Here is a 26,555-nt window from a genome sequence, read left to right as displayed (position 1 = left end):
CACCACTTCAGCTGCTGTCCCTCTGCATCCACTGGGACCGTTCTCCTCCATCCTAGTTAAATGTATATATGTGTGTGTGTGTGTGTGTGTGTGTGTGTGTGTGTGTGTGTGTGTGTGTGTGTGTGAATGTGTGTGTTTTGTCCATGTGCTCTTAGGTCCCCCAGCTGGACTGGCTGCCTGGCCATCGTTAATCTCTGTCAGCACCTAAAGAGCCACTTAAGATGATGTAGGGCCTGTCTGCACACATACCTTCACTACTGTCGCAGGCTGTGATATAGCAACGAGCACACACATACAAAATCCCCAGTCGTGCACGGTTAGCAGCAGCGGAATATGATATAATTATTCAACTTAGGATGGAATTTTTGTGATTTTTGTTTTAGTTGCTAGCTGCTGCAAACAGAGGCCTAGCTGGGACAGTGGAGCTAAACAATGATGATGCTTGTGTTGGTGGTCCTTCTGTCCACCATAAAACCCAAACTAGGTCTCAGTGAGGTTGGAGCTCCAGATTTGTCCAAATGTTCCCTACCTTCCATCTCACCCCTCCCGGTCTCTGTGACCTAATGCCCTGAGATTAACACATCCTACTTTCTCATCACCTACCTCAGCTCCTGTTCCCCAGAGCCCCCTGGTTATGCATAGTGTAGTCCCAGCCCCAACACTGCAGGCAGCCCTGCACAGTCTGGCCTCATCTGCTGCCTGCCACCAAGCTCTTGTGTCCCCAATCAATAGTCCTCACTGAAGTGCTCAATTTCCACCGGGGGGGAGAAGGTGGTGGGAGGGAGGGGTAGGCAGGACAGATGTATTTGATTGTCTCCTCAATTCCCCCACCTTCTGCTACTGTGTGGTTGTTTGTGTGTATGTGTGTGTGTGTGTGTGTTCCAGCAATAGTATTATGAATCAGTAATCAGAGTGGTGACACACCTGAGCAATGCCCCCATCCCCCTTGGGTGCCATACATTATAAATCAAAAGACTCCATTTGCATACAGCCTGCTTATTATTCCAGATTTTGCCTCTACACTAGTAAGCTAAGGGTTATAATCATGATAATGAGCTGTGCTGACTGTGGGCTTTTCATTATTTGTTTGCAGAGGGGGCATAAACAAATGATATTATTAGTTTTTGATTTAGAGGTCTGCATTGTAAAATTTTCGGTGCATAGACAAAACAACAGAAAAGTTTGTGTCTCGCGCAACTTTCTCGGTACGTGGCATGCTCCGCTTGCACACTTGTATGGAGGAAATTGAATACTTTTAGCAGTCTGATAAATCTCCCTTACATTTACTTCTATTAAGCTGCTTCATCACTTATCACAAAATGAATCGCAACAATCAGTAGCGGGCACCGATAGGAGGGGAATGAAAAATCCCTCGTGCTGATCGTGATCAGGCAAAAGCAGAATTTGCGATTTTAGATAGCCGAAGCAATTTAATCTGAATGTCTGATTTTTAACCAACGAGAGTAATGCAGATTTTCCTCCTATCGGTTAGTGTCACAATGCATAGATAGTTAGCTTATGACAAATGTGTGACACGAGGAGAGAGACTAATTGCAGTCAGCACACTACCAGTCAAGTAATTGCAGGGGAAAGTAAAGAGTGAGTATCAAGGAAAGGAGCAGGTGCTGGCTGATGGAGGAAGCCTTGCTTCCCTGTGGGAGATCTAAGAGGGAGGGTAGGTGTGAGCTGGACAGGGCCCGGGGTTATTACTCTAATTGACACTTCACCTCACACACATGCACATGTTCCCCAGGGGCCAATCAGAGAGTTGGGTTTGCAGTGGAGGGAGGATGGAAGGCTGGCACAGGTGCTGCCGGCGAGTGTATCAGGGGTGTAATTGCACTGCTGATATTTGTCTATCCTTGTGTCACGCCACCAGACGCCCACTCCCCCAACACACACACAAATACACACACACAGCCCATTAACCCTACAGGTCCTATTGAGAGCAGCGTTCCTTTGAAAGCCTTCAGGGCCCCTGTGTTTTACACTCTGAATATAATAATGCACAGAGGTACCCGGCCTCACTGGTGTCCAACAGCAGTAATTGAGAGACAGGGGATGTGATGGGGGTTACGCAGTTCATCCTGCTGAGTGTGCTTTCCCAACGGGTGCCCGAGTGGACAGCGTGTGTGTGTTCATCCGTTTATATTTCTGTTTTTGTTCTTGAAAGCTACAGCATGTCCCTCACACTGATATAATGAGTTAAGCTTGTCAGCCACAGTGGTGTTTTATCACTAGATACAGGGAAGGTATTGACTGCAACACTCCTTGACAACAAAAGACTGGGGATTGTGTTCATCGGTGTGTGTTTGTGTGTTAGGCTTTTAGAGTTGTAGTAAAGCAACTTAACAAACACAAGGTCCAAAGACATAAATGATAAAGCAACTTTGCCTTGCCTATCTGCATTAATGTGGGTCCAGAAGTCTGTTGGAGTGTGTGTGATCCGTTTAAAACTCATTATTAAATGCTTTAAATTCTGATTGGTGATCAAAAAAATTACATATATTCAGCAGATATTTCAAATATGAGGATTTGTTGTATTGTCTGTGTGCTTGGAAATTAAAAATCTTTGAGTTTTGGACTTCTAACGATGGGGTTTTAGGAAAATATCTTGGACGTGTTTTCCACTATGGCTTTTTGGCATTTTATGAATCAGCTAATAAAGAAGCAATCAGCAGATAATACCCTTCTGATTATGAGTATTTTGTGTTTGCAGTGTTTTGACTAAGGAGTACCAGAATGTTCTGAGCATGATCTCTCCAGTCGTGGAGCAGCATAAGAAGACTATGGTGCCTGGTATCCCCCAGCTCAATATGTGTGACATGGCAGTGATGGTAAGATTCACATAGCAAAAATACTTATCTCTTCCATTTTCATGTTTAACTTCTTTCATTATATTATAAAATGAATCACTTATACTGAGCAAGTACACTTTGTTGTACTTAACAGTTTTCACAGACGATACTATGTGTTTCTGTCCCTCAAAATATGACTAATAAATGTAAGTAAGTCAAATATTCTGCATATCTCTCTATTTTTATGTTAGATAAAGGAATACTTAAGGGACATTGATGTAGCCTTTCAACAAGACATGAAAGTTAGTAAAAATCTCTGAATATATAGAGAAAAGCGAAGACTATTAGGTTTCCTCTGTACCAGATTTAACTTTTATTATTTGTTTACTAACTTGATTCACAATGTATATAATATTTGATGGCGTCATCACCTCTAACTGAGCATTTTCTCCTTCACTGCATATCATTGTTTTAGTAAAGAAATCTGATTCAGGATTATTTAAAACGGCCACGGTGAGTTGTGGCTTTGTCTCCAATGCGTATGAACATCATACCTCTTCATTTATTTGTGTTGCAGCACTGCCCCCTTGTGGTGATCAAAATTAACACAATCTTAAGGAGCGTTTCAATCAATCATCCCGAAATTTCATGTTTTATTGTGTCAAACTAAAATGATTTTTTTGTTTGTTTATTGAGCGATACATTTTCTGAAGTTTTCACATATTCATTCTGAAAAAAGGCAAATTCTTGGATATGATATGTTATTGTCTTGTGATTGTGTGTGACTGTAACATTCTGAATTCTTTTTTTAATCATCTAATTTTCAGAGCCAGAACTTTAATATTGGGTGTTTTAAAGATTTCCCCAGCTTACGTTCATACTGAAAACAGTGCAGATTGTGAAACATAGTCTATAGTATACTCAGTGAATGTTTTTACAAAGAAATTCTGATAAAGGTCGGAAAATTACATGAAATGGTAATAAAGCTTTAAAATTGCATGGCACCATATATATATTCAGAAAAAAAAATCTCAAACATGCACCTCTGAATTATTGTTCTCATATAATAAGCCTTATTTGGCCATAAATCTTTTGCATGATGGATCTTAATGACACAGGATACAGGTTAATGCTCAGCCAAAGCAAAACACGAGTAAAAATGAGACATAAATAATATGAACAACACAAGACAGGAAACTGTGCATTTTTAATGGCCATTATCATATATATCAGACAGGAAACAAATAAAATCCGGTGCTTTGCCCCAGCAACAAACAGCTAAACTCTTACAAAATAGTCATACATCTTACATAATATCTTGAATAACTTTATATTCTTGTACTTACCATAATGATTTTGCAGAACTGGGCCCCGGCTGGCTGTGAGAAGTTAGGAAAGTGTCTGAAAGCGCCCAAGTCTGAACCCTGGAAGTGCGACTGGCCACACTGAGGGCAAAAGTGCTGAGCCAGACGAGCCAAGATAAGGAAGCAAAACCTGAAGATGTGCCTTACAAGAAACACAAACCAACGTATTATTCATACGGGTGTACTTTTAAAATTTTTGAAAGAGTTTTTATGCTCAGTGTTGAAGACAATGCTGCAATGAAACCAAGGGAATTATGCTGGTATAACAACATTAGCATTAAATTATGCAAATAGATTTTACAGCTATGTGTTTTAGTATGTGAATACAAGTTCTGCCTGTACTGGTGTACACTGTTCCCTCTAAGCTGCGCGCGTGCGCAATTGCGCATTGCTGACACGGTCTCCGCGCACAGAAAATCTGCGCTGCGCACAGAAAATCTGCGCTGCGCACACACACACAAAAAAAATCCAAACTAGATTGTAAATAAAATAAACACGTAACAGTTCATTCTGTGCTATTTTTCAATGTGAGTCAGTGAGTGACCGGTGACTGGCTGCTGCAGCCAATGATGCGATTCACATACATATTTACCATAGACTGTATATAATGGTATTTACGCAGCTAATCAACGTCAGGCGTCCTTATGTGCAGCCATCGTTGTTGTCATAGATATGAATGAGTAGATAGGACACGCCCCTTTGAGCTGCGTGCTACTGCGAGGCTAAGCTAGTGGGGGAAAAGTTTCAGTGCATTCCGTTGATGTAGACGGCGTGAAAACGGAAACAAGTATGCCGTCTCACTGTGCTGCATACAGTTACACACTACGTCGTACGATTGAGACAAGGAAACTTGGAATGACTTTTCATAGGTAAGAATAGTTTTTGGCTCTTTTTTCATTATGAAATCTTGTTGAGAGCTTCCAGTCTATGAGAGCTAACTAGTTAGCCACTAGCAAAACACTAAGGCGAGCTAGCAGCTTGACAACCAAATACCAGACGATTAATAGTAGCTGTAGTATAGTTGTACAAGCAGTAGTAGTAATACTAAAAGTACAAGCAGCAGTAGTAGTATAAACAGCTGTTAGAGTCGTAGAAGTAGTATCAGCATTTGTAATAGTATTACAAGTTGTAGTAGCAGTGCCAGTATCAGCAGCAGTAGTGAGTAGTCACATTGCTATTACTACCACCAATACTACCAATAGTAGTTATAAAGCCTAACTCATGTATATCCAGATTACCATCTATGTTCTTCCTCCAAACCCATTTTATGATTGGGATTACAGGCAGTTCTTTAGGACTGCTCTCAAATAATTGAAATGTTACTAAACAAGGTTATACTTATCAAATTAAATAGCTCTGGTCTCCAGTATATTGGCAAATTCTTTTCTTTGTACTTAATTTATTAGCATGATTTCTTTTTAATATGTTGTGTACAGACTTAATTACTTCTCTGTCTACTTTTCTTACTCCATGTAGGTTTCCCAGAGACTATGAGTTGAGGAGGAGGTGGAAGTTTGTCGGCTTAGACCTGGTGTCATTCCATCAGTGTTAAAGTTCCCGGCTCATCTTGGAAGAGTACGTGCCAGAAAGACCACGACCAAGCAGCCTTGAGATCTTAGGCAGCGTCTCCCTGAGGTGGGTGTCAACGGTGTTCACAGTCAGGTCTGTGGTAATCCCGTCAAAAAACAAAACAGAAAAAAATCTAGATTATAAATCAACATGTAACCAAAGCACTCTGTGTATAACGCCATAGTATAGGATGTAGTTCAGAAAATGTCAAAGTATAGTATGCTTTACTCAAGAATAACATAGTATGGCCTGTAGTTCATAGTACAGCATGTTGGCAAGAAAAATAAACAAAACATAGATTATTATGTGGTTCAAAAAGCACAAAATGATAGGATATTGCCTAAAATTGTCACGTATGATATGTAGTTCAAAAAATGTCATAGTGCAGTATATTGTCAAAAGAATATGTAATTCAAGAAAACATCAGAGTATAATATGTCATCTAAAAAATGCCATAGAATAATAATTTCATTGCAAAAGTATAGTAACTTTTAAAACTGTTCGAATTCTTATATGTTGCTAAAAAAAACAAAAAAAGTCACAGTAATATGTCAATTAAAAAAGCCTATAGTATAGCGTGTCGCCCAACAAACATCACAGTATAGCATGTTGCTCTAAAAACGTCACAGTATAGCCTTTAGTCCACAGCTGTCAGTAGGTGAGGAGCAACACAAAAACAGTCCAAACGCTGGTTTTCAGAGGGTTAGATGAGTATTTGAAAGAGTAAGTTTACAACAACAACATGAGGGGGTTAAAAACAAATTGGTGTTAGTAAAATAAAAATAAATAAACAGAACTAAAAGTGAACTTCATGTTGACATTGATGGGCATTCCAACCAGAAACAAAGTAAAAGATAATCAATACGAAAAAAAACGTTTCCTGTTCACCTCTTAAAACCCAAAAACACACCGCAGTAGCACCCTAAACTAAAACTACCAATGGGTTCCCTGTTTTCCTTTGTGAACAATTCAAAGGTCCCGCTCTATCTCCCCACACATCCACCAACCACTGGAACACATCTCCAAAGTTCTGCCAGGCCAGCTCAGCTTCCCCTCAGAAGAAGTGCCGCCACCTGCCAGATGAAGGAGCCTTTTGAGAGGCAGCTGGCATCGTGATTGGACTGTACTTTGGTCTGTTCCAATCCAGCTTCAGCTCCAGAGACGGCAGGCGGGACGAGTCAACGGAGGCCGGGTGGACGAAGGCATGCAGCTGAGTACAATCCAGAAAACAACAGAGGAGGAGTGCAGCGGCCCAGAGCCAGAACAAGCAGAGTAGCATCGTATGTCTCTTAGAAAACATCATAGTATAGCCTTTGCTATGAAAAAACACCATCATATACATCGTATATTGTACAAATAACAAGTCAAAGGAAAGAGACATACATTGTAGAATTGTAGTAATTGTGGGCTGACTGATTTACTGATTATCAGTATTTTATTTTTTACTGATTTACGGTAATAAATACATTTAAAAATGGTGCTACTTTGGCTCTGAACCTTTATCTAACTGTGGTCGCTCTGTCTTCTGGAGTGATTTGATTGGTTATACGTCATGAATAAAACTCCTTTAACTCAAAATCTGTAAACAAAACAAAAACATATCAACAAAGTTTTCTGTTAGAGTTTGTGTTCTTCTAAGTTTAACTCCAAGATTTTAAATACTTTCATTTACTGCAAATGAATATCTACTCCAAATGTCTGACTAATAATCATTATCAGCCTTAAAAACCCAAAAAACACCCCTCTTTACTCGACGACACTTAGTACAGTCTGGTTCCCCCTTCTATAAATCTGCTTGGAATCTTCCACTTCCTGTTTGTCAAAGTGGCCTTCTACCTGGACAGGTTTTGTTGGAGCTCATGCAACAAACACTTTGGGTAACTGCACTTTAATGTGGATGGATGACACTGAATTAGAGTCTGTTTTCATGAGACTGAGTTAAGATGTGTAGCTCTGTCATTAACTAGTAAATTATTTCTCAGAATTCACAGAGGAAAGTCTGAAATGTTTGCTAGGTTAGCGTCCCACATGTTCTTTGGCTCAGCTAAAGCTAACTCTCTCCAACTTCTGGATCTCTTGAGTTGCTTGTTGTTAAATTATCTTGCTAGAGGTGCTGAAGCTCAGAAAGTCTGAGATGTTCGTTCAAAATAAGCTCATTCTCAAGTCTTATCTGAACTCTTTTGTTTTAACTTTCCCTAAACTTAGGAGTTAATGACAGAGCAGCACATTCAGACTCAGTCTCATTTATGTAGAGATTAAACTTCAGTGTCATTCATTGATGTTAAAGTGCAGTTTTTCAAATGTTTGTTGCACATGCTCCCGACCAAACCAGTTCAGGTGGAAGACGATGTGAAGAGAAAGCTCCAGAGGATGAATATCACACATTTACGTTGGAAATAAAGGTCCTTTAATTAGACATTGTCATGCAAAAGTTGGATTTCCCTTTAATGATGTTCAAATCTTTGTTGATGTTGGTTTCTAAATGTTTTCTGACACTCGGCCCCAAAGATTAAAACCTTCTACGGCTCACAAGCTGCAACAATTCACACATTATCAACTATCTTTCTGACTAAACTAAGATAAAAAGTGAAAAACTGCCTGATTCCTGCATCATGAATGTAAATCTTTTTGGTTTTTATGACGGTAAACTGAATTTATTTGGGTTTGACATTTTATAAACCAAAACAAGAAATGAATTACTGGAGAAAACAATCAACAGATTAATGGACAAAGAAAATGTGTTTTCCAACATATATGGCTGAATTACTCCAACATTACAAGATACAGTTTGAATTCAATTTTATTTACATAATGCCAAATACAGGTCAAATTGTCTCAAGACACTTTATTTTTATATTTTTTGTCATATTTAAAGTATGACAAAGTAAGAAATTTAAACCTCTTGACTAATCCAATTTATTACTTGGTTTTTAAGAGACTAATCGACAACTAAAATAACTTTCTCCACTAAAACTAATAAACATGAGGTCAAATAGAAGGAACAGTTTTAAATACTGCAGTCCCACGATGACAAGAATAAAGTTTGTCAACAAAAACTAAATCTGCTGGCGGATTCCATTAAAGTCCTAATAAATGATAATAAAGTGTGATACTAAAGGTTTGTGGTGCTAAAAATCTCAAAGTAAAGATATCAAGTTGAACATCTGGATGGAGGTTGATAAAAGTTGACCTTCTTTCATTTCTCTGGAGCCGACTCCATGGATTTTATGGATGATGTTTAAAGACCTGCTCTTCTAGTCGTCTTCCTTCTAGTCACTGTAAAAAGTCAGTCCATCCTGGCCGACTTCAACACTTCTTCATGACAACTTGTTCTGCCTCCGACCTGGTGGAAACTCCAGAAACTCGGGAAAACCCATGGAGACTCGAAGAACTCGTGGAGACTCGAAGAACTCGTCGGGTGGGGGAAGGTGTGGTGGGTGGTGGGGGGAGGTGGGGGAGTAGAGGGGGGAGGCCGCCACCCACCTCCCCGCCTACTCTCCGCCCTGACTCCACCTAGACTCCGCCTTGGCTCCGCCTATGTGGTCACTTCAGGAACTACGATGTCAAAGGGACGACGAATTTATTTCTTTTTATCTGATCTGTAGCTCAGTGAGTTAAGGATTTGCCTATGGAGCTGCAGGTCGCTGGTTCAAGACCAGACACTTCTTAAAGTTTTTGAAAATCCTGACAAAGACAAAGAAAGAAAAAGGCCTCTGGCGGGTCTTGAACCTGCGACCTTCCAGTCAGTAGTCACTCTTCTTATCCCCTGAGCTACTCGCTCAGATACTAATTCTTCTTTTTTTTGCGCATTTATCATCTATTTTTTGCCATTTTCAAGTTTTTTTTAAACTTGAGTCGTGACTCGACCGTTTTTCTCAGGAGGTTGGACTTCAGCCTTTGTGCTGGAGGGTGGAACCCTCAGTTCCAAGACTTTCCAAGCCTCCAGACCTCCCGAGTCCTCAGGACCTGAGCTTTCACACAGTCTGATGGCTGAAATTTTCTAAGTCCCACAGTAGTTCTCTGTTAGATTTAACTTTCAGACAGCCCAAGGACTGATATCTTCTCAGTTCCTGAGTAGTTCTCTGTTAGTTTGAACCTTTCCACAGTCTGAGGACTGAAATCTTAAAAGTTTCTCAGTACTTCTCTGTTAGTTTGAACTTTCTGGTTAACAGAAGCCTGAAAACTCGTGACCATGAGTCTTGATTTCACATTTAGACCATCCATCTGAGTTCTTCTCAGACCTTCACCTGTGGGGTTTTTAGAAATCCTCAACAAACTTTGATTGTCTTCACTGAACAGTAAAGTTCGTGGAGATCAGAAGGTAACATTAGTTTGATAAATGCCTTCAACTACTTGTAGACTTTATCTGGAAAGCAGTTTTCTGAAATGAGTTCTTAGTAAATCTATCCACAATCAAACCAAGAACATAGAAAGAGGAAATATTTGAAGAAACAACTTGATGTTTTCGTTTCAGACTAGAAAACACTTTAAGGCCTTTATCTGTTTTTGCTCTTTTTGATCATTTTATTGTCTCTTCTGTTTAATTTGATCTTCTAAAGTGTGACTGGTGTCTTTTCAAATGTTTTGTCTTTAGTTTGATTCTTCTTAAATGTTTAGTTTTTCTCTTTTCTCACCTTTTATTCTTTTCTAATGTCTGATTTGATTTCCAAATGTTTTGTGTTTTTAATGTTTAATTGTTTTTTCAAATGTTTTATCGGCTTGTTTGAGTTTTTTTTTCTTTCCCAATATTTAATGTTTCGATTAAATCTTTAAGGTTTTTCTTTTTAAATGTTTTACCACCTTTAAATGTTTAATTTTCTTTTTAAATGCTTCATTGTATTTTCTGTTTAATTCCTATTTGAAGTTTTATTGTCTTTAAGATGTAATTTTCTAATTAAACAGTTAATTTTTTAATTAAATGTTTTGTCTTTTTAAAGGTTTAATAATCTAATTAAATGTTTTGCATTTTTTAAAATGTTTAATATTCTTCTTGTTTAATTGTATTTTTTAAATGTTTATCGAAAATACTTTATCTGTAATTTGTAATATTTGTATTTTTAAAATTTTGTTTAATTTCATAATGACATGTATCTTGTTGAATTATCTAATTCAATATTTTGTCTGTTTAATATCATTTAATTGTATTTAATGTTTAACTCTATTAAACAGACAAAATATTGAATTACAGATAAAGTATTTTCGATAATTAAACATTTAAAAAATACAATTAAACAAGAAGAATATTAAACATTTTAAAAAATGCAAAACATTTAATTAGATTATTAAACCTTTAAACATACAAAACATTTAATGAAAAAATTAAATGTTTAATGAGAAAATTACGTCTTAAATTTCTTAAATCTTTTTAATAATAAAACTTTTTAAAGGTTTTATTGTATTAAATTTTTTTCCTTTGATTTAATTGCTTTTTGTTATGTAGTTTATTTCTTTAATCTTCTTTTTCTGTCAAGATTTTAACCCCAACCTTAAAAATGAAATAAACCCTTAAATCACAATGAAAATACTTCTGTTGTCACAATCATGAGTTAGTCAATTATTTAGTTTATCAATTCAACTTTATTTGTTTAGCACCTTTTACCCAGATGACAAAATTAAACAAGCAAAGAGAAAAAAATTATGCTAAGACTATGATTAAAACTCAAAAACATTAAAAAAAAAAAAAAAAAAAAAAGATTTAACAGTAATAAAATATGTTGTGTCCAGGGGATGGAGGGAGTTTATTGAAGTCTTCTTGGGCTCACATGGGAAATCATTTAAAATATAAACTTGATATTCAGTCTAAGGAAACTGCAGAGCGACAGAACAACCAACAATATCTCCTGTTTTCTCCTTTAATGAGTCGACTCTTCTTGTGCTTTCAGACCAAAGAACTACAGACTCTTCACAACCTGCTCAAACTCTTCATACAGGACCTCACCACATGGGTCAAGAAGGTTTCCGTCTCATTTCTACTCTGAAGATCACCTTCTCCTGCTCAAACTGCTGACAAATGTTTCTGCTGCTCTAAAGTCTGGTCTCCAGAACTTCCTAAAAACTCTCAAAGTCTCTTCTGCTGCAGGTTGCTATGTAGAACTGTTGCAGAAAACCTCACTAAACCACATGGAGGAGCCTCAGGATAGTCGTCCAAATGAAACCATACAAAAACCAAACTAGTACAACCCAAATGCTTAAGTCTCCTGCAGCCTACCAGAGAACCTCTGAGAACAGAGAATCAGGACAGGAACTCTTACCTTCTGGACAACCAACGTTGGTTCTCAAGCAAGAATACAGAATGTGTCTGACCAAAAACCTCTGAAGACTCACTACAGCCAAGATAAAGACACAACTCAGCTGCATCAAATCCACTAATCACTGCACACATTAGCACCATGTGCTGACTGTGGCTAAAGAACCTCATTTACCAAGACAACTATCCAGTACAAAGCCCTAAAACACACCAAGAAACACATTAAAGATGATTTTACTGCTGGAAGCTGCAAGCCAACGCCTAAAGAGCAAACTAAAGCAATGGAGTCAAACCCGGTTCTGTGGTGAAGAGAAGCAGAGGAAATGTTTGTCTGCAGCTAAATAAAGCAGGAAGACACTGAGCTGCTCAGGTGTTCCTGATAACACCTAGCTGTCACCTGGACAGCCAATAGGAACACAGCCACCTGGACAGCCAATAGGAACACAGCTTACTGGAAGTCCAGAGGGCTGGCTTAGTGAAGGAAATTTAATTTAAAGTTGAAGCAGAAAGTTAACAAAGAAAGTTGAAAACCACCTTCTGATCCCTGAAATCTCTGAGTTTTCACACAAAGAACACCTGAACATGTCAAACTGGTTTCATAGTAGAACCATCATTGTAAAAACATCATAGTATGGTGTGTTGCTCAAAAAACATTAGGACCCGGCTGTCAGGGGACAAACATGTAAGAAACATGAGAACAGAGAGAACCCAACCAGTAGGTCACAGTTTATCATCCCCCAGTCATCTCCTGAAGTCCATATGGTGAGAGACATCAGTATCTGGTTGTTAATTTACCAGAGGATGCTTATAATCATGCTGATGTGGTCTGTACTCTACAGTATTTTAGTGACTCAATAAATGCCTAAGTTGTTTTTTTTTAATGCTTTTCAGTTTTTAATAAACATTTAACAGCCTATATGTAATCAATAAATGGCCTTTGCCTATCTTAAGAAACATTCACTCAGAACTCTGATATGTTAACAGTACTAAATAAATCAATAAATACATGCATACACACAAAAATAAGTTAATCCATTAACTGTGTTAAAATAAGATTTAGATTTTAAAAAAAGTTGTTCATGTTTTTGCAGAATCCAGTATTACTCACTGGTTGGTCATTACATTTTGTTAGTTTGATTTCACTGTTTAAAATGATGCCACCTCTTTTCAGACAGAACCTGTGATAATAAAACAATACAAAATTTTTAGCTGCATGTTAATAAAGTACTTAAAGCTTTAAGTATGGCTAAATGCTTTTTTCAAAATTAAATATATCACTCCTTAGGTGGTAGTGGCCCCAAGTTCGGTAAAGTTGGAAAGATATTCACAGATTCAGACTTCCAGCATCAGTAACTCATTAGATATAGGTTGTCAAAACATAAACGGTGCCTCTTTCCCATTGTTGCAAGGCAGACAATGTGCTACAAGCCCAGTTTTATCAAAAGTAGCTGTCTTTCAAGCTACAGGAATAACATTGGTGTCTATGGAGTGAACAGGGTCCGTCTGCAATTTGCAAAACCGCTGCAACAGTAAAGAGAGACAAATATTCAATAACTTCACTCTTATACATTGTAGTGTCACTAAAATCACTGCAGCCTTCAACTGGCTCCTGTTGACAAAGTGTTTTAACAGAAATGTAAATGCTGTAATTTGATTCTTTTAATGAACCATGTAACTTGAATGGATGTGATGCTGGTGTGACCACAGTGCACACGTCTGATGTTGCTCACAGTGGTCCAAGGGACGCTCAGGGAGTTTGTGTGTTTGCTCAGACTCAGGAAAAATTACAGGGAACATTGCTGGTGTAGTTGCTAAGGAAAAACAAAACATCATTTTAATAACATAGACTATTGCCATGTTCAGTGATGACAGTTTTTTTTTTCGAAGTGTTATAAGTTAAGTCAGTAATATTGCAGCAGAACTAGGAAATGGAAAAATAAATTCAGTAATATTGTAGTAGAAAAAAGGAAATCCATCCATCATTTATACACTGCTTAATTCTCATTAGGGTCGCAGGGGGCTGGAGTCTATCCCAGCTGACTTGGGGCGAGGCAGGGGACATCCTGGACAGGTCGCCAGTCTGTCACAGGGCTACATATACAGACAAACAATCACACTCACATTCACACCTACCTGCAATTTAGAATCATCAGTTAGCCTCAGCATGTTTTTTGGACTGTGGGAGGAAGCCGGCATACCTGGAGAAAACCCACACAAGCACCGGGAGAACATGCAAACTCCAGGGAAGGCCAGGACATGAACTGGGGATCTTGTAGCTGCAAGGCGAAAGTGCAAACCAGCATGCCACTGTGCAGCAAGAAAAAGGAAATGTGAAAATATATTTAAATAACAAGTTTCTGTAGTCCTCGTGGCTAAAAATACCTGATGTAATTTCACTATGAATTCAACAGTAAAAACTGAAATCTCCAATAATTTCTTGTTCTTGCTCAAAATTTAGTGACATTGCAGCAGTTTATTTATTTATCTTGGTGCGATAAAACAGGAAACATTATGTCTGCATCAGATGTCTTACAGAAAAAAGACGTCCAGAATTCTGTGTATGTTTTTCAGTTGGAGACAGAGCTTTTTTTTTCTGTATGTGTTTTGAAAATAGAAGTGCAAAGTAGCTGCCGGTGTGAAAATGTTGCGTATATTCTTACTAACAGTCATTTCCTATACAGCTAAAAGGAAATTGATTGTTTGAGGAAGCAGGAGCGAGTGAGCTGTCTTTTGCAAACAAAATCGCACAAGCATGTCAGAGAATCAAGAGAATGAAAGAAGAATCGTGGATGTGGACAGTGCTTTTCTCAAATCCAGGAGGGGAATTGTGAAGTTAGCAGAGATGGTGAGATATTTGCATATCATCCTGTCTTTGAACATTTGACATTTTACTGCTGACGTGTCCTGAAACGGCTGAGATGTGCTGCCCATGTCCGGTAAACACTGAAGAGAGGAACGGAAACAGCGCATGAGGCAGTGGAATGTCATCACAAGTTTGGTTTAGTGTACAATGTCACCAGAACCAGTTTGTTGATAGCAGGGATCCGCATTAACAGCAACATTTTAAAGCGAGAGCAGCAGTTTGCCTGAAAAATGTGACATGGAAAGATTAGTGAAGTCAGTTCCTCTTTCTCAAAATAACCCCATTCGCTACATAAACTGAAGTGGGCAACATGTTCCATGAGGGAATGTAATAAGTGAGTGCTGACTGCTGAAAGCTTGGTAAAAAGGGTCACAGCATAATTCAGTTCTGTTTTATTCAAGATTTTAGAGTTTATACTTACTATTACTGCCGTAACTATTTTTCTGTCTCTTTTTCTTTTTTAGGGGACTCTGCTCGTGGCATTCGTGTGCTTCACTGTAGGATCCGTACCAAAGTACACTGCAGCCACACTGTTGGAGTTTATGATCACTTCTTTTCTTCTGTTGTTCTACCTGCTCAGACTCAACAAGAGGCTGACTTTCTTCTTTTGGCCTCTCGTTGTGAGTTACGAATTCACTGAAACAGGAAACATGTTGAGCAGTTTATGCAATCAGAAGGAAATCTTACAAAATAGACATACAAATTAGGATCTGGACTAAAATATTTGACAGGTGGTGAAGTTTGGGATCCACTCATCAAGAAATCAAGATTGCATTAGCTGCCACAAGCATCCCTTAGAGTTCCTGCATGCATATTTCTGTAGGTCTGTTTTTAAAAACCTAGAGAAAAACACCAACCAATGCATGCAGAGCAGAATGACTGTTGAAAAAAAGAACACTTGGTTACATTTGAAATTGAGCTCTCAGGACTCACTGAGATTTTGAGTGCTACAAACTCAGGACTCAGTAAAAATTTGTAAAGTTTCAGTTAAGGCTCGCTGATCAACCACAGACCAGCACTGTTCTCCAACCACTAATGAGAGTCAAATGAATTATTACATCAGCAAACGATGCTTTTAGGGAACATCGGAGGAATAAAGTCAAAATTATCAAAAAAATAAATCAGCAAAATATCTCTTTACGATCAGAGACAGATCCTGACTAAATACAGACTTGATGACACAAGAAATTGTGGTTGCCGACAGACAGAAGAATCTGTGGTCACTGCTGGTCACAAGTGAGATAACCTTATGAAATGAAAAAAGACAGAAATGTTTGTTGACCTCAAACTTCACCTAACTTGTTGACAGAGAAAAAAAACACAGATTCTGTTAGATGATCGTCCCACAGCTTTTAATTGCACAGTATGTGACTATATCACAAGGTGAGGGGCACATAGTTAAAACTTTGGCTTGACATTTTGCACAGACACACACAATGCACATATTTACTTATGTCTTCTTTTTGCCGTTTTCTTGTTCTTTTTATCACCTCATTCATTTTCTCACCTCATCTTTTTTAATATTACACCATTCTTGATGCATAGCAGTGTTGTTTACATGATATTTTTACCAATAAACTAAATTGAACTGATAATTTACAGGCACAATGCTATAATATTGTACATGTTTGTATACCCCTTGTGGGAGGAAAATGTTTATACATATTGGATCTTTAAGTTCTTGTTCTTTTCTCTTTTTTTCTCTTATCAGGATGTTTTCAATTCAACCTTTGCAGCAGTCTACTTTATTGTCTTGAGCCTGATGGCTTTGACTACATACAGGGTTGCAGGAACGCTGGTTGGAGGGGTGAGAAGGACTTCTTTAATCTGAAATTGAAATCTGTGTAGTATGGGCCAACTTTGATATATAGGTTTTTGCTTCCCTCATATACACTCAGTCAAATTAAACATCCAGACATTGCTTTTATCTGTATACATTTATTGTAGCCCAACAGTATGAAATCATCTTGTAGATTTTGCCTCTCTCCCTTAAAGTCACCCTACAACTGACAAATAATTTGTAATGGGAACTTTCTTTTTGTCCTCATAGTGTTACTGTAAAAACTAATTCTGTCCACATGGATGTAAATGTGGAACGCATTTATTCTGAGGTCTGCTCTTTGTTTCCAGATTGTGTCTCTCATATCATCCGGCCTGCTGTGTGTGGACAGTTACACACTTTTCAGGAACATCACATTCAACAAGCCGAGAACTGAAATCCAGAGTCAAGGGAATGAATGAATGCATGAATGAATTACAGTATATTGAAGAATGCAGTGTGAGATAATTCACAAGCTGAAATCCCTCAACACTGATAACTTCACCACATGTCTGTAATCTAAAGGCTGTACTGTAGAATATGCTCTGGAAACCTTTTTTAAATTTAAAGTTTTCGCAAATTAGAGATTCAAGTTGATGCTGGCACATACTGATGAATTTTAAATTCATGTTTTAAGGTGTTTTTTTTTTTTTTTTGCTAAATTGTAATTGTAAAAGCACATTACAATAAAGTTCTTCTTTACCTTGTGACATGAGTTGGATCTTTCCACTGAATGCTGCAGGACTGTGCAGCTGGGGGCATCGCATTTCACATCTGGAGAAAGCAGATGTCGCGCTTTTGGGAGCTGGCGCTGCGTTTCCGCGCTGTCATTGTTTCCGTTTCCACCTCCGAGAAGCGCTCACGCCTCCACTTTTTTTTTTTTGTTTTGCCTTAAAACCGCTACGTTACGAGTAGTTTGAACCATCACAACTTTGAGGAGACTTCATACCTTTTTCCCCTCTCCAACAATGGGGGACATCGAGGCTCCCAGCTCAAATCGGGCGCGTCAGACTGTCCTGCTTTCTGTTCTTCCGAGCAAAGAGTTCGCCACCTCCAGGAAAGGAATGCTGCTTATTGCTGAAGTGGTAAGAAATGACCAAGAGGAATCACGTCCAGCAAATGAAACCGCTAGTGTGCCATTGTTCTCACCCTTTACGCACGAATGCAAAAGCGCGCTGCGTTGGGGATACTTTTATTTGCTGTTTTTTTTTTTTTTTAAAACTAGTTGCAGCAGTTGTAGCAACGTGTTGCTTCAGTACACGTTCAGAAATAACTAACAGACTGTTTAAGTGTAATTTTGATCACTCCGCTTCGGTTTCCATTTGTAAAGGGAGGAGCAATAGAGCAACTAAACTTGGAATTACTGTGGACACGCGAAGGCTCCTTTTGCCAGTTTGTCCATTACCAAGACTCATCCATTCTGGTAGTGATCAAGCTAAATAACTGTTCGATTCTCTCAGGCTGTAAGTTGCGTCTTTATATATTTATTTTTGAGTACAAATGTCAAACTGATGTAGCAGAAGTTACTTTTTTAAAACAGAGTTTAAGTGGTTTTCAGCAAACCAGGAACTGAGAGACTGATGGTGCTAGAAGTGAGGGAGGGGTCAGCAGCATCATGAGCTGCTGGAAGGAAGGGTCTTCTTGCATTTGTGTCATATGACATTCATCTCATGTTGGCCTGTGAGAGAGCAGCACTCTTCTTCCCCACAGTCACATCCTTCATTCTGCCGCCATAAAGCATGTAGCCTGGAGCTCTTCACACACACACAATACAGCCTCTTTACTGCTACTTCACAATGTTACTGTAGTCTTAATGCCTTTAAGTTCTAGAACTCAGAGCTGCACACCTGGTTTATAGTCGCTGAAAAGGAGTAACAAACTTACAAGCTGGGATATATGCTGCAGGGTTTCTGGGCAGAGCAGCTACTGTCACAAGAGCAACATGTAAAAGAACATAAATAAATGTCCTGAAAAGATAACATCAACCCTCAAGCAGTCATTCAGCAAATAATGAATGCTGCTGTTATTTAGGCTGTGATTTACTAACTGATCATATGATGAGATATTTCAGTACTCTACTGTATGTGCATGAAAAGAATGGGGGTTAGCAAAATTTAGTGTATCATAATTTATGACTTACACTTTTTTAAAAAAAAACTTATTTTATCCGTTAGGGCTCGGTTTAAATGACTAATTATTTTTTAAAGTATTTTCCGATTCACCTTGGTATTTACACTGAATGAAAATATAAATGCAGCATGCAAATTGTGCTTTCTGTTATATTGTTGCTTTTAGCCAGTTGTGTAGAAAAAGTTTTTGAGCTGTTCAACTGGTATCAAATTCTTGACCATTAAGCTAACCTACACCCTCGTCAGGTGTGGCTTTAATGGACACAGACACTCCTTTGACAAGTCACTATAAAAGTCACCTTAAAATGCAGCTTTATTCAAATACAAAAGAAAGACAAAGACAGGCTCTTGGCTGCTGTATGTCAGTTACGGTCATAGCCAGACACTTTAATGTCCACAGCTTCATCATTTGTTGCCCAAGAAGTCATTTCAGACAGCACTGTACAACAAGCAATCTGCAATGTAATTGTCTGAACTGTTGTGTCTGAAAATGTGATTTTATCCCCCAAAAATGTCCATCAACTTCAACCAGCCATTCAGAAAGAGTGGGGCAGCATTTCACAAGCAGCATCAACAACCCCTTTAACTCTATGTGTTGCTTGTTACTGATCTGTGAGCCCACTCTCCATCTGCCCATTGTCATTTCCAATATAGTGCATGCTTGATAATTTCATGACATCCATTCTTTTTTTAGAGATGTTGTGTGTTGGAGCAACAAGTACTAGATCCCTATGTTAAAGGAATGGATAGAATTGAGCAAAAATGTCACATGCAGTGTCTGTATTTTTGTTCAAAATATAACTGTAAAGGTTGTTAAATCTCTCCAGCATTTGAGTTACACATCTCTGAGACTTTTGTGCATGTACAAAAGAGGTGAAGAGGAAATTACTTGTGGTGTTAACAGAATTCAGAAACTACATGAGTGTATTTTTTCCACTGCTGTCATCACCACAAACAATATTCAGTTAAACTCTATTTTATTTGAGCGACATCTATTTTAAACTCGAAGTTCAACTTTTAATGAGAGTTCAGAGTGAAATTTGACTGAACTCAGCTGTTTGACATGAGGTTTCCAAAGAGAATATGCATCACAGCTTTACCATTCTTGGGAGTGTTCGTCAGACTCACATCCTGCTGAGCATGCATTATTATACACAGTGTGTCAGACCAGCGTGTATTTTTCATTAGGATTCTCACTCTCAGCCAGAAACAGGCCTAAGAAAGGAATGTGAAAACACAGGGTGTGCACTTAATGTGCTGTAAAAAACAAAAAAAATTAAAAAGCAGCAGTTTTGTAGTGTCTTAAACATTTTCAAAATGCAAACAAGCTGTTAATAAAAGATACGTGGTGTGGTGAAAGTGTGCAGAGTGTGCCGCCATCTCCAGAGGCGATAGAAACTATATAAAAGAAAGGATTCTTTGAATTCTTAGCTCAGTGTGTAACGCGTTTCTTGCTTCAGGGTTTGTGATGTTTTTTGAGTTTATAACCCTAGATTTGCAGTCTGATCAACATTTCCTACATTTAGTAACTGTTTGTTTTACTCATGACTTACTTTTAAAGTCTGTGATTAGTCCAAACACTCCAGAATGAAAATGATTTGGGGAATAATTGATCAAACAATTTTGATTATTTTTAATTGTTTTATATTATTGTAAATAATCCTAAGACCTCCAATAGAAGGTAACAAGGCTTGGTTTAATTTTGAAAGTTGGGCTGTGTTCAAATGAAGCTTTTAGGATTACCTGGATAACTACAAAGACATCATTAGAAATATAATTTAATTGTCTTTTTTTTCAACTGCTGGGAAGCCAAAACAAGACATTTGAGGATGGGTTCTAAGCAACTGTGATGGGCATTTTTGTAAATTCTTAACATTTTGATTGACCTAATTATTGATAAGTTGATTTAGTTTAGCAATATAGCTCAAAAATAATTAATTGCTTCATTGAAGAAACGTGTGATTTCTTTGGCAGGTTCGTACAAGTAAACGGACCAGTGCTGATTAGTTTTTCAATTCAACACAGTAATAATCCCAGCATCCCACAATTTGTTTTTTCCCAACAAAACATGCCAGAAGACATATCCTGAGCCTCAGAGAAAAGCTGCTGCAGTTTACCTGGAAGTGTTAGAGTCTTAGAGGGAAATCTTATGGATCTTTGACAGGATGCAGCTCAGTGGCAGCGTTTTTATAGAACAGCAGCTGCAGCAGTTTGGGTTCAGTCAGAGGGAGTTCCTACCCTCAGGGCAGCGTAGGATCACTGACTGAGACAAAGACAAGATGGCCGGGGCTGTTTGAGATTACAGCGTCTGGGCCTGCTTTCATTTGATATGGTGTGTCCAGCTTCAAAGACAGGCAAGGCTCAACGTATTTGCACTGTGATTTAGCATGTTTAAACATCTTCTTTCATTAGCGCAGCTTCGTGTTTGTTTGCACAAGAGTGTGAGAGTTGCAGAGAGGGATTCAGTGTAACTGGCTGCATGAATAAACATTGACTTTTAGCAGCTGCATCTTCTTACAGGATGTGAGCCCAAAGCTGTAATTCACACACCTTTGTCGCAGTGCAACATTATCTCAAATAAAAAACTGAGCTCAGAAGAAACATGTTATTTTATTCATCATTTGGATTAAAAATGTAAAATTGCCTCTGGTTTCAGGAAGCTTGCTTCAAATAGAAGTAAATAAATACATAAATCCAACAGGCTCCTGGCTTAAAGTTTCCATTGATCCAACCGTACAAAGTATATTTTTCTCTATGTAATTTGGATTGTTCTTTCTTTGCAGGCTCTGTCCTTCATATCATTTGTGTGCTTCGCAGCGTCCACGGCGGCGGCCTTCGTGACGGTTCCAGTGCTGGAGTTCCTGGGTGCTCTCTTCTTGTTGTTTGCTTACTCCACCAAATTCAATGAGAGGTTTAAAGGATTCCTCTGGCCTCTTATGGTGAGAGAAGTTTTCAAATGATCTAGACCGTGTTTAAAGAAGAAAATAATAATATATCTTTTGATTGTGTCTCTTCTCCCTCAAAGGATTTCATGAGATGTGTGACTGCCTCCATTATCTTTTTCATCATCTCCATAATGGCAGTGTCCAAATATGTGGACGGTTCCTCAAAGGCTGCTGGGGTAAAGTTAACATTTAAACCAGCATAATTTTTGTGTTGCTATGTACACGCAACAGACTTTGTCTTAGATCAACAACTTCACCTCCTTTTTCAGTATTTTTCCACAATACTCACATCAAATGTCCTTCTTCTTTGCAGATATTTGGATTTATTGCCACCATTGTTTTTGCTTTAGATTTTTATCTCATTTTCAATGAGCTGGCCAGTTTCCTAAAGCAAGGAGGAGAATCCAACGATGAACCATCAAGACAGCAAGGTAATCACCAAATTAAAGTCTTGTATATGGCCAAATGAGAACATTTGTATGAAATAATTAAATACATATTTTACGGGCAGACAGTCATTTTAATTTGACATTTTCTACACATGACATGTACAGAAATAAATGTAGGAACTTCAGTAAAAGCAACTGGGCCTGTTTTTAAGGTTTTTGAAGATGTTTCACACCTCAAGAAAAAAAAAAAAAAAGCTTCTTCAATTCTTCTTCAGAACTTTGCACCTGAAGAACTGAAGAAGCCTCTTTGATAAGGTGTGAAACATCTTCAAAAAACATAATGTGTTGTTGCTTCATACTGAAGCTCTGAGGATTGCCATGACGTGAGTGACTGAGAATCTACACAGACAAACATACAGAAATAGTTTTATACGATGATTCAGTATTTGTGTAGGACTACTGTCCATGTACTGCTACTATGGGATTTTCAGAAATTCTGCTTTATAACTGCACATTCATATATTCAACTTCAACACATGTAAATTCACATTTTAACATGTTCATAAGATGTAAAGATTAAGCCTCCACAGTTCTTAACATGGGCATGTATGATTTAATTTAGGACTACACAGCCCACTTTCTTTTGTCAAATATTTTAAAATGAAATTTAATGCATGTACCCTATTACATATTTTGCAATATTTGTCCATTTCAGCTGCAGCTTGGTGCAACAATTAGCATGTTATATTCACCTGTCTCACATTTTTGTTAAGGTTTTCTTTGAGGCTCAGGAAGAGAGAAGGAGACAAACGGGTGCCAACACAATGATTTATTATAATAACAAAAGGTGACTGGGACTACAATTCCCTAAGGTCTAGTTTCCAGAAAAGGAAACTGATACAGTAACTCAACTTTAGAGCTGGAGTGCCCCTAATGGCAGGCGGTACGAACTACAAATCTCGACAACACAAAGAACTGACCCACGACAGGCACAACCTGGGCAGGAGAGTTAAGAACTATAATAGCTAATGCTGAAGATGAGTCGAGCACCTAAGCACACAACAACTAAGGATAACTTGAAGCGAACGCGCAACTATGATCACTGCATACAGAGGATGAACTATAACTAAAAAGCCACTAAGCTACACTAAAACTAAGGTGGAACCCGAGGCTATGAAACAACGTAGCTCACTGGAAATGAAGTTCACAATTATTACACTATAAGCCAGATCTACTGACAAAAGTACCAGGTGAATCAATTAACAGGTACCACAAACAATTCAAGACCTATGACAAACGTAACTCTAAAAAACTAGAAACTGCTCGTGTTGAGGCCTTACTGTCGGTTTGAGTGCTAATGTGCTGAGGGCAGGAGCTGGTGGTCTAGGCAGCGACAGCAGATGGAGATTTGGACGGAGGACTGAAGAGTGACAGAGTTGATCCCGAAGACGGCTTGGAACTCAGAGGCTTTGATGAGTCCAGTTGGCAAGATGGCTCAGTCAGCAGAGCAGGTGGGGTCCGAACTGAAAAGGAGCAAAGACAGAATTACTAAAAGATAAAATACTACAAGCTAGGCTGGAGAGAACAAGTGACAGACTGACTATGAGCATTCACGATCCAACGTCGAACTGATGCCTGGAGTCCGAATAAATGGTGTAGAGGTAGATGACAGATTGGTCCTGGCACACCTGTTCCTGCTTCTGCAGATGCCCCGGATTGCTCGCACCTGCCACCACTGCCACAGCACACAACACCTAAAAAGGAAAACAAGAGGAGGGAGGAGCCCTAGCCGGAGCCTGCCGAGGAAGGCCTGACAATTTTATCGCAAACAGAAATGCAAAAGTTAGAGAAGAGATGCATCACTAAAATTTCAATGATCCTCTTTTATGCATGATAGGTTTCGCGTGTTTCACTTTGATATTAACTCCCTCTGCACATCAGCACCTCTAGACTGTCTTTAGATATTTATTTTCATTTTGAGTTTTGAAAAAGTACTTTGACTGCCTCAAATGAAATACTTGACCGAAATAAGATTCAGAGACAGATATTTTAAGACTTACTTCAGTTTGATGTCTCTTTGATTCCACCATGTTGAAGTGAAGATGTACCAAAGCTTGCACTTATGTATTTTCATAAAAGCAGGGTCCTTACATTTTTTTCTGCTATATTATGCCTCAACCTCAGATAGATAAATTGTCTGTTTAAAGATGAAGAATCTGTGTTGAAGTGCATTGTGTTTTGTTGATTTGTTACTTTCTTACATGAAAGTTAATTATTTATGTAACTGGTCCACAGAAAGCACAAACAGAGAAATAATACTCATTTGGACTCAATCTGTGTTTGATCACTTGTGTTTTCTAGATGATTCTTCAGATTCTGACTCAGATTGAAACCACAGGGACCCGAACCAGCAGATATGTTTGATCAGACAAACTAGAACGTTGTGGGAGAACCGACGACTGCTGAGCTGCCATCTGCAAAGACCTGCAAGTGTTCCTTTGCTCCACAAGATTACATTAAAACTGCGTCCAAATTACATGAAGTTTACAAAATAATACAAAATCGGTTCCTTTTCTTGCCGAACTCATATCCAGTTTCCTAAATGATTTGGGAAAAAAATGTAAATGCCACTATCAAACTGATACTTTGATAAAACTGTGAAATTCTTCCGTTTTGTTACTCTGAGTGTTTGTACGAAATATGAGCAAAATATCAGGCATAAGCCTGTGTCTAAATATGAAATAATGAATAATATGAACTTTGGGAATTTGTTGTGACCCTGTTTAAAGACATGTCAAAATATAACACTAAATTATTCTCCTCAGATGTACTAATAACAAAGTCGTGTTGTAACTAAAGTGTTTCAACCCTTTATATATGTCAGTGCAAAAAAAAAAAATGCAGAGACAGGAGGTCTATGTAAGCAGGGCATCATCATTTATAAACTTACAGTAATACTGTAGAAAAACATGCACAGTATAGAAGAGTGGTTGACTGGTTACAACCTCTGTCCACTTGTCTTAACTCTACGCGAGTGTACTTTTAATCATTTGAAGATGTTTGCTTACATTCTGTTTAATTTGACCTTGGACCTCTGTGACGTGTTGTACTGCATGATTTTTCAGGGCTGTGACATTGTTTATACATCCTAAATGAGTTTGAATGAGATCATGAATTTAAGCAACAGAAAAGATGCACATTTTTTAAACATACTCAATTAATAACCCAATGCTTTAGAGACTCTTATGCTTCTATGCTTCTGCTGTTTGTCCTTCTTACTATTATGTTGATAAAAAAATGCGATTTTTCAACATGTTGTAAAAACGTGCCATATGATGAAATAATGTAAAGGAGGCCGTGAAAAACACTCCAGAAAGGTTTTCTTTGAAAAAAAAAATCATCATGAATTTTGGCGCAAAAAAACGCCATAGTATAGTATGTCGAAAAAAAAATGCGATTTTTCAACATGTTGTAAAAACGTGCCATATGATGAAATAATGTAAAGGAGGCCGTGAAAAACACTCCAGAAAGGTTTTCTTTGAAAAAAAAATCATCATGAATTTTGGCGCAAAAAAACGCCTTACTATACTATGTCGAAAAAAAAAGCGATTTTTCAAACATGTTGTAAAAACGTGCCATATGATGAAATAATGTAAAGGAGGGCGTGAAAAACACTCCAGAAAGGTTTTCTTTGAAAAAAAAATCATCATGAATTTTGGCGCAAAAAAACGCCATAGTATAGTATGTCGAAAAAAAAATGCGATTTTTCAACATGTTGTAAAAACGTGCCATATGATGAAATAATGTAAAGGAGGCCGTGAAAAACACTCCAGAAAGGTTTTCTTTGAAAAAAAAATCATCATGAATTTTGGCGCAAAAAAACGCCTTACTATACTATGTCGAAAAAAAAAGCGATTTTTCAAACATGTTGTAAAAACGTGCCATATGATGAAATAATGTAAAGGAGGGCGTGAAAAACACTCCAGAAAGGTTTTCTTTGAAAAAAAAATCATCATGAATTTTGGCGCAAAAAAAACGCCATAGTATAGTATGTCGAAAAAAAAATGCGATTTTTCAAACATGTTGTAAAAACGTGCCATATGATGAAATAATGTAAAGGAGGCCGTGAAAAACACTCCAGAAAGGTTTTCTTTGAAAAAAAAATCATCATGAATTTTGGCGCAAAAAAACGCCATAGTATAGTATGTCGAAAAAAAAATGCGATTTTTCAACATGTTGTAAAAACGTGCCATATGATGAAATAATGTAAAGGAGGCCGTGAAAAACACTCCAGAAAGGTTTTCTTTGAAAAAAAAAATCATCATGAATTTTGGCGCAAAAAAACGCCTTACTATACTATGTCGAAAAAAAAAAGCGATTTTTCAAACATGTTGTAAAAACGTGCCATATGATGAAATAATGTAAAGGAGGG

The 26,555-nt window shown here is 37.9% G+C and overlaps 2 protein-coding genes across 3 annotated transcripts in view; both read left to right on the top strand.

The window, feature by feature from the left end:
• The window catches only part of galns (galactosamine (N-acetyl)-6-sulfatase), a 29,604-nt gene extending 15,193 nt beyond the window's left edge, over positions 1 to 14,411 (top strand). The window contains exons 13-15 of one of the 2 annotated variants that reach the window (XM_023298793.3): positions 2,720 to 2,837; positions 4,161 to 5,797; positions 6,707 to 7,210. In XM_023298793.3, the coding sequence (XP_023154561.2) occupies positions 2,720 to 2,837; positions 4,161 to 4,247 (205 nt within the window). In that variant the 3' untranslated portion in view covers positions 4,248 to 5,797; positions 6,707 to 7,210. Of the gene's footprint in view, positions 1 to 2,719; positions 2,838 to 4,160; positions 5,798 to 6,706; positions 7,211 to 11,613 lie in introns of those variants that run through there. The other variant, XM_055011701.1, reaches the window with a different exon arrangement.
• A 3,017-nt stretch (positions 14,412 to 17,428) lies between these two features.
• Positions 17,429 to 26,105, top strand: cmtm3 (CKLF-like MARVEL transmembrane domain containing 3). The gene is made up of 5 exons (XM_023265032.3): positions 17,429 to 17,745; positions 21,573 to 21,728; positions 21,815 to 21,910; positions 22,048 to 22,165; positions 24,485 to 26,105. Exons 1-5 carry the CDS (start codon positions 17,629 to 17,631, stop codon positions 24,511 to 24,513), a joined length of 516 nt encoding a protein of 171 aa, XP_023120800.1. The 5' UTR covers positions 17,429 to 17,628; the 3' UTR covers positions 24,514 to 26,105.
• The last annotated feature ends 450 nt before the right edge of the window (positions 26,106 to 26,555 follow it).

Source organism: Amphiprion ocellaris, chromosome 1 (assembly GCF_022539595.1).
Source record: "Amphiprion ocellaris isolate individual 3 ecotype Okinawa chromosome 1, ASM2253959v1, whole genome shotgun sequence".
Taxonomy (NCBI): Eukaryota; Metazoa; Chordata; class Actinopteri; family Pomacentridae; genus Amphiprion; species Amphiprion ocellaris.
Note: the sequence above shows the minus strand (reverse complement) of the source record. Positions and strands in the feature narration are given on the sequence as shown.

What these genes read in the sequence shown, in the direction of transcription:
- cmtm3 (XM_023265032.3), top strand. Translation starts at nt 17,629, where the DNA reads ATGGGGGACATCGAGGCTCCCAGCTCAAATCGGGCGCGTCAGACTGTC. An exon ending in GATTCCTCTGGCCTCTTATG is followed by an intron (nt 21,729 to 21,814) that starts GTGAGAGAAGTT and finishes TCTCCCTCAAAG; the next exon opens with GATTTCATGAGATGTGTGAC. An exon ending in GTTCCTCAAAGGCTGCTGGG is followed by an intron (nt 21,911 to 22,047) that starts GTAAAGTTAACA and finishes TCTTCTTTGCAG; the next exon opens with ATATTTGGATTTATTGCCAC.